Here is a 19,238-nt window from a genome sequence, read left to right as displayed (position 1 = left end):
CCATAACTTAATGCAAAAGTGATTAATCAATGAAATACTACAAAATTTAATGTTTACTTAGAAATCATGTAAGTCTATATGTAAACAAATATCAAATATCTACAATTTGTAATACCAGCTGCAGTAAACACAAAAAGGCAATTTCTTATGACAGTTGCTGACTAAAAATAATATGGAAATAAATCTGTTCAGGATGTCTCAGAGCAAGGTATTTAAACTATCAAATGGGATGAAAACTGTGTTTTACAGTTGTGGGGATTTTTTTTAACATGGTATTTAACTCTTTTATGATTGTTATTTGTTTTAATGTAAACTTACTTGTCTTTGTGATAACAATTGACTGTGAACAGGGTACTGACTCTAGATATACATCATCTACAGCTATATCACCACGGTAACCACCTGTTGTTGTTCCTTCTATCATCATCTTAAAATCAGTTTTACTGACGTAGTTAAGACTTGCTTGTTGCCATTTGTTTCCTTGAGTACCAGATTTCGTCCAGAGTAATGTCTGCTGTCCCCCTGATATACTGTAGATGTTTAATTTCCCTATAGATCCACCATACATATGATACCAGAAGGAAAAGCATCTGCCCTGAATTTAAAGTAAGAAAAAAGTTTCAATAAATAAACATGAAAACTTTTTATTCTGCTTTTAACAGGATCAACATCTTTATGTAAAAGATCCATACATTTTATCCCCACACTAACCAATGACATATACTCTTATGTTTATGTTCATTTTACATTTTTTTAAAATCACATCATGACAAAAGTAAAACAATATTTTGGTAAGCCCCAAAATGTTTCCGTTTTCTATTCATTTATATTTGCCTAAAAATCATTTAACATTATTCATCCATTTGATTTTATATGTAAAATAACCTTCAGGATATATTGAAGAGGTAAACAAGCATAAAACAAGAGCTGTCGGTAGGACAGCAACGCTGGACTATTCTAGTGCTTGAAAGTAAAAAATAATGCTTGATACAGTTACCTACACCTGTAAAATATTTGAACTATTACAAAAACTTTAACGTAAATTCTAAGTCGAAAAAAAGGGCATAATTCTGTCAAAATGCTTGATAGAGTTACCTCCTCCTGTCTACAGGTTGGTGTCATGATGGTGAACAAGTGTGCCAAGTTTCAAAGCCATATGTCAATGGACTTTGAAAATATTTGAACTATTACAAAAACTTTAACGTAAATTCTAAGTCGAAAAAAGGGGCATAATTCTGTCAAAATGCTTGATACAGTTACCTCCTCCTGTCTACAGGTTGGGGTCATGATGGTGAACAAGTGTGCAAAGTTTCAAAGCCAACTGTCAATGGACTTTGAAAATATTTGAACTATTACAAAAACTTTAACATAAATTCTAAGTCGAAAAAGGGGCATAATTCTGTCAAAATGCTTGATAGAGTTACCTCCTCCTGTCTACAGGTTGGTGTCATGATGGTGAACAAGTGTGCAAAGTTTCAAAGCCATATGTCAATGGACTTTGAAAATATTTGAACTATTACAAAAACTTTAACATAAGTGGTTACGCCGACGCGGACGCTCGGGTGACTACAATAGCTCTACTTATTCTTATCGAATAGTCAAGCTAAAAATATATATACAATGTAAATATGCATTTTTTACCTGTGGAGAAGTGCTAGGTATGATCTGAGTCATCAAATCAGCTTTGTCACCAGGTGTGTGTCGCCCAGACGCTTCTATATAAATGTATGATCCTGTCCCATACCCTGATTGACCAGCACTAGTATGGTCTCCTAGAGGGACCGGTACCTTGGCTGGAGGTAGAGCCATTGATGCGTGACCAGTTAAACTGATCAGTGGTGCTTTGAATCCATTGACAGTAATCTGAGTCAAAGTTACATGTGACTGTTCCAAGTGATGCTACAAGAAAAATAAAATTAAAATTAACACCATTTAACTTCAGACACAAATGTATTTTTCTTCAAGACTTGTCTAAAATGTATATATTTTCCCTGCAAAATAATTTATCTATAACACAGCCATTAGACTAGACACAAAAATTGGCAATTGCCTTTAACTTAAGGAAAAAAAAAATCTAAATTTGGTTCAGCGATCAATCTTTATTATTAATTTATTAACAAAATAACTATAGAAAAAAGGTCATGTGCAGTTATTGAAGGAAAGGGTGATAATTGTAAGCTTACATTGACTTGGTTGAGAGTTATCTGGAAATTGTGTACATCCACCATCAACTAATGCTGTACCATCAATAGCAATGTCTCCTCTATAACCCTTCCCTCTAATTCCTTCAAATATTATCTGAAACAAACACAGATTTGCCTTGTTAACCTATTGCAGCCTTTATGTATTCAATGTTTATGAAACTCTCATTACAGACTGATTAAATTATAAAGAAAGTTTAAAAAAAAAAAATACACCAGAATTTATAGAATAAATAACATCTCTGTTTTGTCTTTTTACATATGAACACTGTTTGTTTGTAACTCATACTCTATAAACAAGTACTTTTCTATTTAGAAATAATGTAATATAACATTTTCCATAAGAAATAACCAAGCCTTAACCAATATTCTGCTGGAACAGAAAGTGAACTGTCCTTGCCACCAGTATAGAGCTAGGCCTGTCTGCACATTTGTGTTCTATACTGTAGGTAGTTTATGTTTTGTATTTTGATGTGGAAATTTCTTTAACTTTAAATGGACCACTCAAAATTCACAAAAGTCAATTAGACAGGACTGATTTTGAGAATTTGGCTCTCTATAAGATGCTAGAGGCATTTTGTAGTACAAGTGGTATCTTGGTGTATTTTACCTATTTAAGGTATGCTGAATCCGATAAAGGTGGATACCAAACTGGAAAACTTGATCTTGACCATTGAAATAGCCACTTAAAATGACCACTAAAATGGCCGCCAAATTTCTTTATCATTAATAGATGATATATCAAATAAAACTTTAATGAAAGAAAAAGATTAAAATTTGTCACAAAGTTTGTTTAGGAAAAACAAATTAGACACCAAAACAGAATTAAAAAAAGGCCAATCCAATATGACCGAAAAAAATCCAAGATGGCGGACATTTTCTTAAGCGCCAAATTCTTGATCATAAATGGATGATATATCAAATAAAACTTTTAAAGATAGGAAAAGCCTGAAATTTGACACAAAGCATGTTTAGGTAAAAACAAAATAGACACCAAAACAGAATAAAAAAAATCAATCCAATATGGCCGAAAATCCAAGATGGCGGACATTTTTCTATAGGCCAATATAATAGTAATATAGAAGTAATATTAAAGATAGTACTGAATATTTTAAGGCATTTAAACATAAGAGACTAGAATGTAAGAGATAAAATTTCTAGAAAGTCCCTACTTCTTTGAACCATCACTATATTTAGGGTTTAAGCAGCGAGCACTACACTCGTCCCTGCCCTATCTGCTAAATATGTAGAGCTTTCATGTATTTTATCTGGCACTCTATGCAAGCATATAGAGTGGCTACTCAATTTCCTACTTATATTTGCACAGCACTATATGCCAGTATTTCTTTCAACAAGGTTTTTAAACTTGACTAACCACCTGAGAAATTTCTTACTCCTCAGAGCTGCCCAATGCAATTCACTTATTGCGATATTGAAATTCAGGAAATATTAAGGAGGATGATTAATATAGTCATTAGAAATTTAAAACCAATAACACTTATATAACAGCTTAGCTTTAATTTTGCTTCACTAAAGGATGTCTTATTACTGTCAAACAATCCTATCATCTCATGCATGCACTGGTTTCCAAGTCAGATGTCAGTGAATGAGGCTTCATCTTGAGACTAATGCATCACCTAAATACACATCTACATATCTACAAGCTGAAATGCATGAGCATCTATAGGTTTATATTTTGATCCCAGTTAAAATGCCCTTTCCAGATACTTACAAATTTCATTTATTGGCCCATTAAAGCAACAACATTAGGGAAAAGCTGTGTTACTATGATGTCAATAATTGGAGTTTGTTTTCATAATGACATTGTTATAAAGCCAAAGCGTTCAAGCTAAATAAGAGTACAGTTATGAAAACCTTTAATTATTATAAATAATGAAATGGCATTGGATTTTTCAATGTTTAGCGTGAGCTTCATAATGGCCATATCAAACATTCGGTCAGAATGTCTGAATCTTATAACGGCCGACTTTTCTCGTAATGGATGTGTTTTTCATAATGGCTGAGTTATCTATCCATAATGTCATAGTGAAAATGCATCAGCTCTGAATTGCAAGTGCTAATGCGCCGAATATTTCACAGTTAATTAAAAATGCATATTATAAAACTCATATTGAATCAAAAACCTCCGAACTCTTGGCCAGACTAAGAAAAAAAGTTTTTTCGGTGGCTGAATGAGCAATATTAAACGCCCTGTGACATTCTCATCGAATGAGATGTCATAGTTATGACTTCAAATTCTGCTAAATGCTCGTTTTATTTTCTTCACAAGAAACCCTATACCACGCAATTTATGAATAATTAACATTATAAGCAATTTTATTTTGCAAACGTATTGGCTTTCTTTTTTAATAACAGTAACTTGTACTTGAAGCTTGCACAAAGTAGGTTACGACAAAGTGTTCAACTATGATGTCAGCCAAACAGATAAACTACAACATGCACATCCAGGCTAAAATTGCCCAAGACTTTTGTAATTGTAATCCTTCAACACAATACTTCTGCTACATGAAATTGTATATACATACGTACCGAATTCAAATAAAAAAGTTTGCTTTGTATTATCACACTTATGTGATACATTCATTTTATTACACACAAAAGTATTTGAATAAATATTTCATATTTGCATAGGTTTTGTTATTCAAATATTTTCCAAATTTGTTAATAAAACACAAAATAGCTAGGTCTTACCAATTTTTAAATGAGACAATAGAAAGTAATCAGAAGTTATCATAATTGCCCACGAAAAAATAATGTTATTCTGTAAATCTCTGGTGAAAAGTTAGAGTAATTCATTGTAACTGTTGTAAAAGAATAAGAAATAATTGTGACTTAATCACTTATTTTCTAAAGTAATTTGCCAAAGGTCTGATTATGGCTACTACAACTCATAATACGTGTATAATTTGGGTAATTTGTTTCTAAAGGTAATGATCCACTAAATCACTGGGTATACTTATATAATTCAGGCACCGCTTTTCTTGCAATTATCCTTACTCCCAACATTTACCAAATGGTCAGAGGTTGAGCCACTCTTAAACTACTCTTCCCCCACCATTACTCACTTGGACATACTCCTTCCTATAGCTACCATAACCACCACTATCACTCAACCTAAGTCCCCAAGACACTCAGTATCAACGGCAAAATTATTTAATCTGAGAGCGAGCTCCCATATAAAAGTTGTAGGAGGGTAATCAGAAGACTGGTATGACCGTATGATTGTTTATCAGTTCTTACCACCACTACTCCACCACTACTCCCTAACCACCATAAATTTTCTGCATTTACCCCCCAAAAATATCGACAAATAGTCCTGTTGGTATTTATTGACCGATGAGTTGGCCTCATTGATTGTGTTGGGATGACAAAAGTTAATATTAAGCCACTCGTTATAGTTCACTTGTCCTAATAGACTTGTTTTAAAACAAGCCACGTTATTAAATGTTAACAACTTTCTCAGGTCAAGCATTTACCCTTTTTGCCAAAACTTAAAATATTCACCAGGTTCTCAATTGCGATTTAGCTGATTCTTAAAATGAAAGCGTTACAGTTGCGTTTGCTATTGAATTTCCAACCTCAAATTACCGATAGCCTTGACCTAACTAGGTTCCAAGTCAAATGAGATCATGGCATAATACGCTCATAGCCTTATTATTTTGCAGTAGAATCCATAAAAGGCCTTAAATCAAAAAGAATGTCTCCAGGGTGATCTCCAACCCAGTCAACCCTAATTTTCTTACAAGTCACAGGTTTACATTACCTTACCTAGATGTTTTGTTATAGTTGCTGTTCCTGGATGGCAACATAAACAATTAACAAGATTCAACCATTTCTCTCCATAAGCCATTCAAAATGCATACTTTAATGCCACATGATAACAAATTGAAAGTAAAAAAACTCAAAAAGGGAACCCTTCTGTGCACGCCATCCGCCATATTTTTGTCGTGTTAGCTTTATATAGAATTAAAGTACTTTCATCATATGCAAACCTTGAACCCAGTGTGTGGGTGCTACTGGGTAAACAATATATGGAATATTTCTGTTAAGAGAAGAAACATCAGCTCTTTTGTTCAGGAATGAGTTTTTTTTCACGAGTAGGTTTTTCGAAAACCAGTTGAATGGCGATTTGTAGCGTTTTTGAAAATGCTAATTATTGAATTTATTTCAATCTGCCCTTTAATCATTTTTATTTTAAGACCGACATAGCCTTTATCACATTCTTGAGCAGTAAACAAAAATCAGAAAACAACATATTGAAAGACTAAACGACTTATCCAAACCAATGCTTCAGGCTGTGATAAATACTGGCATGTGTACATATAACGAATGGGTACTCAATGCATGAGTGTGATGTGAAATATACATATAAAACAGTATTGAGAGATTAATTGCTTACACAGTACAGTTCTTTCAAAGCTTCAGTATCAAATTCATTCAGTAAATTCTTAAATATGATATTAGTTTAATAACGAAACGTAGTTTTAGCTTACATGATAATAATAATCATGCTTTACGAAAAAAAAATATATATGACCTTTATGGCCTTGTTTCGGGTGAATTTTACATGTAAACCTTATATATTACTAAATGATTAAGATAGCTAAGAGTGTTATTTCTAATGCATCAACATTTCGAAAGTAAATACCTCATATGGGTTTGATGTATACTGGGAAGTGAGATTGAATGATCCCTGCTCCCAATTGTTTGGATTCTCTCCAGACATTGTCCATTTCAATGCTTCCGAGGAGAAAGCTGATGATGAGGCGTTGGTCAGAACGTAAACATTGAGAGATCCAATGTCAGCACCATACATGTAGAAGTAAAAGTTGAAACACTTTGGTCCTGACGGTGGATAAACCTTACTGATAAGCCTTGCCTTGTCACCTTTAACCCTAGGGGCACTTGTCTCAATAAACATGTAGTATCCAGAGTTGGTTCCTTGTGTGTGATCTGTACTTGGTCCAGTAAATGAACTGCCTGTTTTCCCACGAGATCTTAACCAATCAAAATCATCCCCTTGGTTTATGTTCTTCCAGAAACATGTATCTTTCTCAAAGTCACATTTGTCTCCTGTACAATTATAAATGTATACATTTGTTTTTAAAAAAGATAATTAGCCTATAGTCATTGGTTAAAAAAATCTAGATTAAACATATGATCCTATGACATTATAGAAAGATTCACAATGATTTTTATATCAGGCTAAAAAATAATAATTTTTTTTTTCTTCAAAATTTGTCTGTTCAAAAGAATATCAGTGACTTAAAATAAGATTGAAAATAAAATCTGTCTCTCAACATAATGAGCATCAATTAAGTAAGAACCAAATAAATAACAGATAGTTATATCTTACAAATATTTATAACAATTTTTACAAACCTTGTCCACTACAAGCCCCATTTGAGATAGAGACATCATCTATTGCTATATCACCATGGTAACCTTTTCCTCTAATTCCTTCAAACACAATCTGGAAATAAACAAATGCTGCTGCATTATGACTTTATATTGCAATTTTCACAGTCATATTATTACATTGCTTAACTTCAAATGCTTTATTACATTAAAGTAAGCAAGTAAAATGTCAAACCATCCTTTTTCAGACCCACACTTAGGACATGCCATTTTCTATCTACTCTGAACATGCTTGATTCTATAATGTACAGCCCAATTTTAGATTTATTTAATTTAATTTGCTTTATCTTTATACCTCTACAAATAAGGATAAAACATCAAAATATATAGCAGACCAAGCTCATTATACAAAGCATACAATAATTAATTGTGCATACCTTGTATTGACCACTAGGGTTAGCAGTGACAGCTGCTTGTCTCCATGCATTACCCTGGTTTAGTGAACGTGTCCATATTAGGTTTCTCTTAGAGGGCTGTTGACTGTTAACAAGATATACATTCAGTGTGTTGACATCAACTCCAAACATATGTGTCCAAAACTTGACACACACAGGGGCAGAACTCTAAAAATATAACAGAAATATTATACTGATTAAAATCCAGTTATTAATGCTTATCTCTGGGAAAAGATATAAAATGACAAGCAACTTTTAACTAGATAAGCGGTCTTTGGCAGATGCACCCAATTGCCAATCAATCTATAAGCATAGTACTTTTACCATATATTTGACAAAAGATAATACAAAGCTTATCTTCCATTGCTTGTCCTAGCTTTTTTTAAGTACATGTAATAAAAGGCATACTTAAACACTGTCAATATTGATATGCCTGATGGCATGAAATTAGAAATTTTAATAAGGAGCTTAAAATGCAGTACAAATCTGCATATTCTTGTAATCACTCTTCCATCATCATTAACAAAACCTTATTTTAAAATTCATAATAAGACTTCTTTAGAAGAGTATGCAAATCTTATCAGATATGTCAATTTCACTATTCAAGCGATGACTAGTAATATATAATATATTCTATCCTTTAAACAACTTAGAATTTTATTTCACAAGGAAATCTTATTTATAAACTTTTTATCCTTGTTATGTGTATATATTATTAACCTGTGGTGTGTAGTTTGGTGTAGAAATTCTAGCAGTGTCATTTGGTTGCCTTGGTGCTGATGTTTCAATGTAGATATAATGTCCAGTTCGGGTTCCGGTAGTGTGATCAGAAGGTGGTCCTGTACTGGCTGAGCCAGTACCACCAGATTTCCAAGTCCAGTCAAAGTTGGGTGTGTCAGATTGGTCCTGTACGTAGTTGCAAATTGAGCTCTGCTCAAAGTCACAAGTCATAGCTGTGTTAGAAATTGAACATGTTGGTTAATGATAAATAAAAAAAATAATCACTTCAATAAAATGTTTTAACAGATATATGAAGTCATATACAAATCATATTAAAGTATCTTACCTGCTTGTTTGCAAGCTCCTAAAGACATTCTGATATCATCTAGAGCAATGTCACCACGGTAACTGATTCCTCGTAGAGCTTGGAATATAACCTGAAAAGCAGAGTCTATCATCTTTACAAACATATCATTTTTTTTCCATTTTTAAAGGAATAACTATGTATTGAAAGAAATGAAAAAGAAAAGCCTAAAAGCAATGTTCAATTTTCTTGGTTTTACTTCATTTTTCATAGTATATTTAGGCATGTCAGTTAATACATCAATTCACATTTGGTCAATTACTGATCAGCAATGAATAAAATAACTCTTGAAAGAACTTAACATCTATAAAACGACTTATTGTAGATGTTTCTTTTATTGTATCAAAAACTGAATACAATGTTAACCATACCTGAAAAAAGTTGTTAATTAAAGAAAGGAACTGACATGCTTGCAAACTGTTTAACTGAAAGACAGTGTACCTTGTAGCTAGGTGAAGATGGTGCTATTGTAACTTCCCCAAGTATCCACTTGTTCCCTTGGTTACCAATTTGTTTCCAAATATTGGTTCCAAGACCTTGTACAGTACTTGGTTTCAGGTAGACTAGAAGTGTATTGACATGGGTACCGTACATATGGTACCAGAAGTTAAACTGAATGATTCCCTGATGCGGTAATCAGAGGTTGTACTTAAAGTTTTGGAAGTAGACGTGCACTCAATTGTAACACCTAAAAATTGACAAAGAACGCCATAATTCATAAAGTAAATGTAGGTGAAGTATTATTACTTACTCAAGCATGGAGAGTTTGTAAATGATATATCATCAAGAGCGATGTCACCTTGGTAACCATTGCCTCTCACAGCTTCAAATATAATCTACAAAAAATCAAAAAACAATTTCACAACTCCATTACAAAAAAGGGTTAACTCTTTATTCTTAGTTAAAGGTTTTCATTATATCAATATTGGGACTTTTAGTTATTAATAAGTTCTTATAAATCCAGAAACAAATTCCAAGTTTGATAACAATAATCAGAATAAAATAAATATGCAAAGGTCTAATTCACTGATATGGATTTGAAAGACTAATAAATACTGTTATACCATGCAACTTTCAAAGAAAAAAAAACAATTTACAGATGTTTTGCAAGGATAAAAATTCAACACTGTAGATTCTCACATAGAACGGCACTTTGCTTGAGAAGGCAACTTGTCCATTGATCCATGCTGTGCCCTTGTCTTGTCCTAATTGCCATATTGTTGTACTACTGTTGGTATTATTTGCTGGTACCACTTTCACACTAAGGCTTCCAAGGTTACTACCATGCATGTTGAACCAGAAATTCACACATTTAGGCTGGGTAGGGGCAAACTTTAAACTTTTAAGATCAGCTTTATCTCCAGGCTTTCTTGGAGCTGATGCCTCAATAAATACGTATTGTCCTATATAAAAGTAACAATAAATTTATTCATATCAAACAGTACATAAACAAGTTCTCAAGAACAGTGAAATTTTAAAATAATAATGGTGAAAATGTTAGACCATTTATGGAGATTTGAGATACAATTGTATTTGAATGTGTCTTTTTTTGTGACATTTTTTTACAATCAAGTTGAAGTATCTTGTGAGATACTGTGACAAAAATAATTTGTACCTTAAAGTAAGTAATAATTTCATAACATGCATGTCATATGAATGAAGGCAAAAAACAGCACACATGTTGTTAAAAAAACGTTTACATGAAGTTTTCTTTTTTCTATATATTAAAAGCATCAATTAACACTAGTTTACCAGTTGCATTTCCAAGAGTATGATCAGTAGATGGTCCTGTAAGTTGTGAAGCTGTTGAACCACGTCCCAGCACCCAGTCAAAATTATCTATACCACCTGGGTTAGTCCATGTACACAGACCTCCCTCAAAATCACAATTTCCTGAAAATAATTTTGGTATGTCAAGTTCATACTGAAAGCATAGAGATTACAACAGTCATTGACCTTCTTCTCATTATTGTCACTGATATAGAATTATTTCACTTATGTTTATATACATGTATGTTTATACTGATATCATATTCAGTATTGAGAATTTTTTAAGGTTACAAACAAGCAAACAAGTAAAATAATTATGTTGTTTGAGTGATTAAATCATCTAATTTCACTACTACAGATGAGAATTCAATATTCCAGACAGGCTGTTAACCCATAGCACTGATAGACAAGTAATTCTAAGTAACCATCCAAAACAATAAACTTAAACTTAACTAAATTTGAGCCGTGCCATGACAAAACCATTATAATTGGTTTGCGACCGGCATGGATCCAGACCAGCCTGCGCATCCACGCAGCCTGATCAGGATCCATGCTGTTCACTATCAGTTTCTCTACTTGTAATAGAGTTTGTAAGTGAACAGCATGGATCCTGATCAGACTGCGCGGATGCGCAGGCTGGTCTGGATCTATGCTGGTCGCAAACCCATTATGTTGGTTTTGTCATGGTACGACTCATTTATCATTTGACATTACCTGGTAGTTTACATGCTGAGTTTGTCATACTGATATCATCTATAGATATATCACCCTGGTAACCATTTCCTATCACACCTTCAAACACAATCTGAAAATAATAGTTATATGTAGAAAAGGTTAAAAATAATCAAGTTCTCTATTCATAGTGTTTAAGGTAATTTCTCTTAAAGGCCAGACCAAATATTTCTCTTTGTCATTTGTCTTATTATTGTTTATTTTGCTCCAGTCTTCATACATACACATTCAGGTTCTTCTAGTACCAGTGAGTGAATAAATATAGAAACTGATTAAGTGTTTCTTCTACCACAAACCCCAACCTCAACATATATAAACACTGACTTTATTCCTTCCATATAAACTGAGACAAAAAATACATAGAATAGTAACAGATGCTTTTGCATTGAACTGGAAAAGCAGTGCATTATCATTACTGTATGGATATCTCATTTGTGTACTTTGGAGTGTGTAACACATAATAATAAAAATTTCATTACCTACAAGATCAGCACATTTCTCTTAAAAACGAATCATTTCATGTATGCTATAACTTGAATACAAACATATATGTGTTCTTAAGTCCAATAACACTAACAAGTGATATAATTAATATTTTACCCTGTAAGGTATGTTAGCTCTCACTGTAGCCTGGCCTAATGCCCATTGTGGTCCCTGAGGTCCAGATAGTGACCAGACTGGGGCTGAAGGTAACATAGCTCCAGTCTTCACATACACATTCAGGCTACCTATATGTTTACCATTCATGTTGTAGTAAAAGTTCAGACACTGTGGTGAGGTAAAGCCAATCTGACGACTGACTAGCCACGCCTTCTGTCCTGGTCGTCTTGGTGAACTTGATTCAATATATATGTAGGAACCTAAAACAAAAATAATTTCACTTTCAATAACTTTCTATGGTTAACAGCTTTCCTTATTTTTATATTTACATCTTGATATACCCATATTTGATAACTGACAGTTCCAAAATGGAATTAAAGAAAGCCAAAAGTTAAAGGACTGAATAATTATAATTATCCCCACTGAAACGCTGCTACATGCTAAGTAAGCTATGAAACTATGATCTATAATCTATATGTATGTTCTTCAATAATTGGTTTTCAGTAACACACTTTATCACAAGTCAAAGTTTTGTTTTAAAGAGTCATCTGATGGAACATTTGGTAATTTAAGTTGATGGTACCTAAGCTTAATCCTGGATCCCGTACATTTTTAGTTGAGTTATAAGTCTGCAGTTTTTCAGCCATATACTGCATTTGAAATTTCATATAAACAAATATAAAAATTCACCTGAGCGAGTATTTGTAGTGTGATCGTTAGTGGGACCGGTTCCACTAGATGAGGTGGAACCAGCTCGCTGTGTCCAATCAAAATCATCCGATTTACTCTGAGCCCATCCACAAAGATCAGTGTCAAATGAGCAAGCTACTCCACCTGAAACAAATAATATCTACCATAAATCTCCTCTCCTCTCTAACATGGAAACTTTTTTTTTTGATAATTTAAATGCACAAGGTAAAATACACTGTAAAAATGTTGTTATACATTCTTTTTGCTTACAGATCATAATTTTTTCAACAAATTAATTATTTCTATTACATTTTAAAACAGATCAAGTCCAACAGTTGTGAATATATTTTTTTTTCTGTACTTATCTGTATCATATAGGTACTTTCATTTTTTTTTTTTAAATCATTAATAATTAAAAGCTTATTTAATACAAAATGTATTTGGTATTTGGTTCAGGCAGGGGATTTTTTTCTCTCTCACACCTTGTTTACATGACCAAAACTTTGTGAGAACATGAAATAATTTTTACCTTGATTTGGACAAGCTCCGGGTACCATATGTATATCATCAATCCCTATATCACCACGGTAACCAGGCCCAACCACACCTTCAATGGCAACATTGTAGTTTGTAGTAGATGCAGGGATATTAACTTGTCCAGATTTCCATTGGTTACCCTGTGTGCCTAGTTTAGTCCAGATTGGTGATCCCAGAGAACTTGTCTATAACATTAATATTCATGATTAAAATGGAACCCTATTCAAATGCCCATTAACAATTTTAAAACATAATAGTGATCTTAAACATTTATTTAGGTTCATGAACAGATACTGGTTGTAATTTTCTACATTTATACTTAGATTTTTATGATAACAAAAAAAAGAAAAAGAAATGCAATGTAATACATTGTAATAGGTTTATAATGATGCTCTAAATCTGTTCTTATATCATGCATATCCACGAAAAAAATTATCAATTAAAATTGTGTTTATTAAGCTTTTATTAGCAATAATAATTTATGTTAATAAAAAAGGTCACACATAAAAAAGGTTAAAAGATTTTATAAACAAGTACCTTTTTGTAGATGTTGAGTGCATTTACATGAGGTCCATACATATGGTACCAGAATTTCAGACAGTATGCATTTCTGCTTGGAACTTGTGCAGACAAAAGCCGAGCTTTATCATTAGGTTTCCTTGGTGATGAGGTTTCAACATAGATATACCATCCTTTATCTAAAAACAAATTGTTTTGTACAAAATGTTGCATTATTTACTGGAACCTTAACACCACTAATGTTTTTAAAAATATAACAGAAAATTTTACAAGAATAATGTACTAGAATAAATTACATGATTGATTAAATATAGCTTTAAAGATGTTCATACCTTTGCCTTTCTTTGAAAACATAAAAAATCATGATAACTTGATAAAACAAAATTACTTGACTCAATATTTTCAGCAGATCCATTCTATTTGTAATTATTTCAATCACTGATTTTTTAAGCTTTTAAAATCTTACAAATGATGAGTATCAACAGGTTTCACACTGCTACACCACTTTTTATCAACAATACTGAAATGTTTTCATCATAACTTACCTGTGCCTGTGGTATGATCAGCTATTGGTCCAGTAAGCATGGTGCCTGTAGGTCCCTGAGATAATGTCCAGTTAAAGTTATCAGTGGTATCTTGTGTCCATGTACACAAGCTACCAGTCTCAAAACTACAGTCATACTTGGAATTAGATTCTGAAAGTTATAATAGTCTGGTTTAACTCCTAGAATGCTAACTGTAATTTTTTACTTGCGTAATCGTATGCCACTAGTATAAAGCCTGGTCACATAATAATATCTCATCAGGGTCTGACCTGCTGGCTGATTATTTTCATTAGTTTAATATGAAAATCCCTTATACTCATAATAAACAAATATAAAAAATTCAAAGCAAAAAATATCATTACAAAGTAACTGTGAAAATGTTAAATGTTTGATTTGTGCTTTCTTTTTGGCCAGTTAATTTACATTTTTTGATTGGGTTTTATGTCACACTGACACAGAATACTTAATATGGTTTCGTTCCAGCTTTACTGGTGGAGGAAGACCTCAGGTGCCCTTCCATGCATTATTTCAGGTACAAACTGTTATTTACATATAATTATCTAAAATATTTAAGCATATAGCCAAAGTACTTACGGAATGTTGGTAACACAGTACTAGATTGTGGAGTGGTGCTAATCTTGCCAGGCTTTCCATTGGATGGTTGGTCTGAAATATCGTAGAAAGTGTACATTTAGCAAATTTAAAAGAGGTCATTCAAGTCATTCTTTTATTGGACAATATATAATTAGTATAAATCTTCGGATATATATTTACATCAAAGCTTAAAGAGAATTTACTTCTTTTTCACCAATAAAAGTTATTTATTAAAATATAACTTCCCTAAAAAAAACACTCTGATATTTTGAAACCCTGATAAAGACTTGTGAGAGTCGAAACGTCGGTTATCATCATTAAATAAACCTTATAACTCATCCTGTGTTGATTGTTTGTCCCACTTTTACTTATTTTGTTCATCTTACAAAGATCTTAACATATCTTGGGTATAGCACTACAAATTCTATAGGTACCAGTTATATTTGTCTTTTGTCTGTTGTTTTTTTTTTCAAGTATAGTATCTGCTCTGGGGAAAGGACAATACCTTACCAACTGACTCACTTAACAGTATGATTTTTACTACTCCATAGGGATCTCTTAATCTCAGAATTTTAAATTACTGTTAAATAATCAGATAACCAATAAAATCATTTATAAAATGTTCATAAAAATTAAGCCTTTCTATCTTTATCTATAATATCTACAATAACTAGAACTGCCACTATCATGGCGTGAATACCCCCGCATACCACTTTGTCAGAATCAACAGTGGCCATTTAAAGCTCAAGGACAACCTCCCTGCCAAATCTGAGGTTACTAAGCCAGTGCATTGCTAAGTTATGTATTCTACATGCTTCAAATGTGAAAATGTCAAAATCAATACATTGCGGACAGGACATTCTTTAACAATTGAGAAGAAAAGCTTTTTTTGTCAAGGTCCCTGTGACCTTGATCTTTGACCCAGTGACCTCAAAATCAATAGGGGTCACCTTATAGTCATGATCAACATCCATGCCAAATATGAAGACTGTGGGTCAAAGGAATCTTAAGTTTATGGGTGGACAAACTTTTTGAAGTCAAAGTCCCTATGACCTTGACCTTTGACCCAGTGACCTCAAAATCAAAAGGGGTCATCTACTAATCATGATCAACATCCATGCCAAATATGAAGACTGTGGGTCAAAGGAATCTAAAGCTATTGGGCAGACAAACTTTTTGAAGTCAAGGCCCCTGTGACCTTGACCTTTGACCTGGTGACCTCATAATCAATAGGGGTCATCTACTAATCATGACTAACCTCCATGCCAAATATGAAGACTGTGGGTCAAAGGAATCTTAAGTTATAGGGCGGACAAGCTTTTTGGAGTCAAGGCCCCTGTGACCTTGACCTTTGACCTGGTGACCTCAAAGTCAATAGGGGTCATCTACTGATCATGACTAACCTCCATGCCAAATATGACGACTGTGTGTCAAAGGAATCTTAAGTTATTGGGCGGACAAACTTTTTGAAGTCAAGGCCCCTGTGACCTTGACCTTTGACCTGGTGACCTCATAATCAATAGGGGTCATCTACTAATCATGACTAACCTCCATGCCAAATATGACAACTGTAGGTCAAAGGAATCTTAAGTTATTGGGCGGACAAGCTTTTTGAAGTCAAGGCCTCTGTGACCTTGACCTTTGACCTGGTGACCTCAAAATCAATAGGGGTCATCTTCTAATCATGACTAACCTCCATGCCAAATATGAGGACTGTAGGTCAAAGGAATCTTAAGTTATTGAGCGGACAAGCTTTTTGAAGTCAAGGCCCCTGTGACCTTGACCTTTGACCTAGTGACCTAAAAATCAATAGGGGTCATCTACTAATCATGACTAACCTCCATTGCCAAATATGAAGACTAAGGGTGGGGGGTATAATGACTTATGTACAACTTACAGCCACAGGATGATTGTGAAAACGTGAAATCATCTAAACCAATATCTCCTGAATATGATGATCCTCTAACCCCTTCAAAGTATATCATGTAAAGGGAGTTAACTGGCTGTAATGGGAACTGTCCTTGTAACCAGTTAATTCCCTTGTTCCCAGTTTGGGTCCACAATTGTGTCATGCTTCCAGATGCATTGAGATACACATTTAAAGAGCCTGAAAATGTATATTGCTTTTGAGTCAATATGTGAAACTGACTGTTATGAATTTACTTGCTGAACTTTGTTAACATAAACATTTAAAAAATAGAAAAAGAGTAGGATTTCAAATTTACATTGTGCACCTTAGAAAGAAACAACGTAATATCATTACATTTGCAGTTATATTATTAACTTTGAGTGAAATGCTGTAATTCATGAATACAATTTTATCCTACTAAGACCTTAATATATATCTAGAAAATATATACATGTTGCAACACACAAAATATAGGTGCAGATTTAAAATGAAATTATAAGGCTAGGAGACATACCAATAGTTGTTCCATACATATGGTACCAGAAAGAAATACACTGTGTAGTCTTAGAGGGGTTAAACTGTTGACTGACAAGCCATGCTTTGTTACCAGCTACCCTTGGGGCTGAAGTCTCAATATACATGTAGTGCCCTAAAATACAGGAAACAGAATAAACAAGATTGCATTTGAGAAAAATGCTATGCCACCGCATTAATACAACACTAAATAGTAGTGTAGGAACAGATTTTTTTTGTTTCTATTCAATTTTGTAGATTGTCATAATGCATAGATCCCTGACCTATCTAATTCTTATCAGATTAGTGGTTAAATCTGTTGTTAACTCAATAAAAGATCAGAGTAGGAATATATCAATGCACTCAAGTCTAGTGAATTTGGTGGTGAAGGTCATATTTCAAACAGCCTAAATTTCATGACTACATCAAAGGACAACACAGTAAGACACTTTGTCAAAATCTAGGTCAGCTGATATCAAAGTTCACTTTACATCTTAATCTGTGCACATGGTTCAAATTTCATAGCTGTACATCAAAGGACAAGAAAGTAGGTCACATCATCAAAATCTAGGTCACCTGATATCAAAATTCAATTTTACAACTAAAACTGTGCACATGGTCAAAATTTCATTGCTGTACATCAAAGGACAAGAAAGTAGGTCACTGTCCCCTTGGGCAAGGCAAAATTTTGGACCCAAGGGTTTAATTCAAAACAATCTTGATACAGGTCCACCAAACAACATTTCAAGTCAAAAAATCTAAGCTGTAGCTTTCTCCATTCAGAAAACATTTGTTTTATTTTCTGTTTTTACTATGTGTACATAATGAGAATCACTGCCCCCGGGCACGGCCAATTTTAACACCAGGGGAAAAAATTTGAACAACTTTGGTAGAGGACCTATAGATGATATATATAAATATAGCAAACATCAAAGCTCTATGCCTTGTACCTTCAGACAAAAATATTTTTTTATTTTTTTACTATATGTACATAATGAAAATTAATGACCCCGGGGCAGAACCAATTTTGACCCCAGGGCTATAATTTGAACAATCTTGGTAAAGGTTCACTTCGCAAAGTCTCATGCCATATATTTAACCTCTAGCCTTTGTCAATTCAGAGAAGAGGATTTTTCAATTCTGAGAAGAGGATTTTTCAAGTTTTTACTTTATACATATAAGGAAAAACTATCGCCTCTGGGGCAGTGCAATTTTAACACTAGGGGCATAATTAAAACAACTTTAGTAAAGGACCAATAGATAATACTATATACCAAATATCAAAGCTCTAAGCCTTGTACCTTAAGACAAGAAGATTTTTTAATTTTTTACTATATGTACATAGTGAAAATCAATGACCCCTGGGGATGGGGCCAATTTTGACCCCAGGGCTATAGTTTTTATAATCCTGCTAGAGGTTCACTACATAATGTTTCATGCAAAATATCTTAACTCTAGCCTTTGTAAATCTAGAGAAGATGATTTTTTTAAGTTTTAACTATATACATATAAGGAAAACCTATGGCCCCTGGGGCGGGGCTAATTTTGACACTAGAGGCAAAATTTGAACAACTTTGGTAGAGTACCTATAGATGATATCATTTAACAAATATTAAAGCTCTAAGCCTTGTACCTTCAGACAATAAGATTTTTTTTTATTTACTATATGTATATATTGAAAATCAATGACCCCCGGGGCGGGGGCAATTT

The 19,238-nt window shown here is 33.3% G+C and overlaps 2 protein-coding genes across 2 annotated transcripts; both read right to left on the bottom strand.

The window, feature by feature from the left end:
* Positions 1 to 390: 390 nt before the first annotated feature.
* Positions 391 to 9,720, bottom strand: LOC132724182 (MAM and LDL-receptor class A domain-containing protein 1-like). Its single transcript, XM_060708999.1, has 9 exons — positions 9,561 to 9,720; positions 9,102 to 9,192; positions 8,756 to 8,988; positions 8,018 to 8,203; positions 7,605 to 7,695; positions 6,871 to 7,295; positions 2,184 to 2,298; positions 1,642 to 1,899; positions 391 to 595 (listed from the first exon to the last, which is right to left on the bottom strand). The coding sequence occupies exons 1-8, from the start codon at positions 9,711 to 9,713 to the stop codon at positions 1,760 to 1,762; spliced, it is 1,434 nt and encodes a 477-aa protein (XP_060564982.1). The 5' UTR covers positions 9,714 to 9,720; the 3' UTR covers positions 391 to 595; positions 1,642 to 1,759.
* A 127-nt stretch (positions 9,721 to 9,847) lies between these two features.
* Positions 9,848 to 17,664, bottom strand: LOC132724181 (MAM and LDL-receptor class A domain-containing protein 1-like; the record flags this gene model as incomplete). Its single annotated transcript, XM_060708998.1, is given in 12 exon segments — positions 9,848 to 9,955; positions 10,260 to 10,522; positions 10,872 to 11,012; positions 11,604 to 11,694; positions 12,222 to 12,481; positions 12,912 to 13,055; positions 13,441 to 13,633; positions 13,986 to 14,146; positions 14,513 to 14,662; positions 15,107 to 15,178; positions 17,004 to 17,213; positions 17,530 to 17,664. Coding segments are annotated over 12 exon segments (1,913 nt in total), but the record flags the coding sequence as incomplete, so codon positions are not given.
* Positions 17,665 to 19,238: the final 1,574 nt, after the last annotated feature.

The sequence above is a fragment of the Ruditapes philippinarum genome, unplaced genomic scaffold (genome assembly GCF_026571515.1).
Source record: "Ruditapes philippinarum isolate M1 unplaced genomic scaffold, ASM2657151v2 ctg13534_1_1_1_1, whole genome shotgun sequence".
Lineage (NCBI taxonomy): Eukaryota > Metazoa > Mollusca > Bivalvia > Venerida > Veneridae > Ruditapes > Ruditapes philippinarum.
Note: the sequence above shows the minus strand (reverse complement) of the source record. Positions and strands in the feature narration are given on the sequence as shown.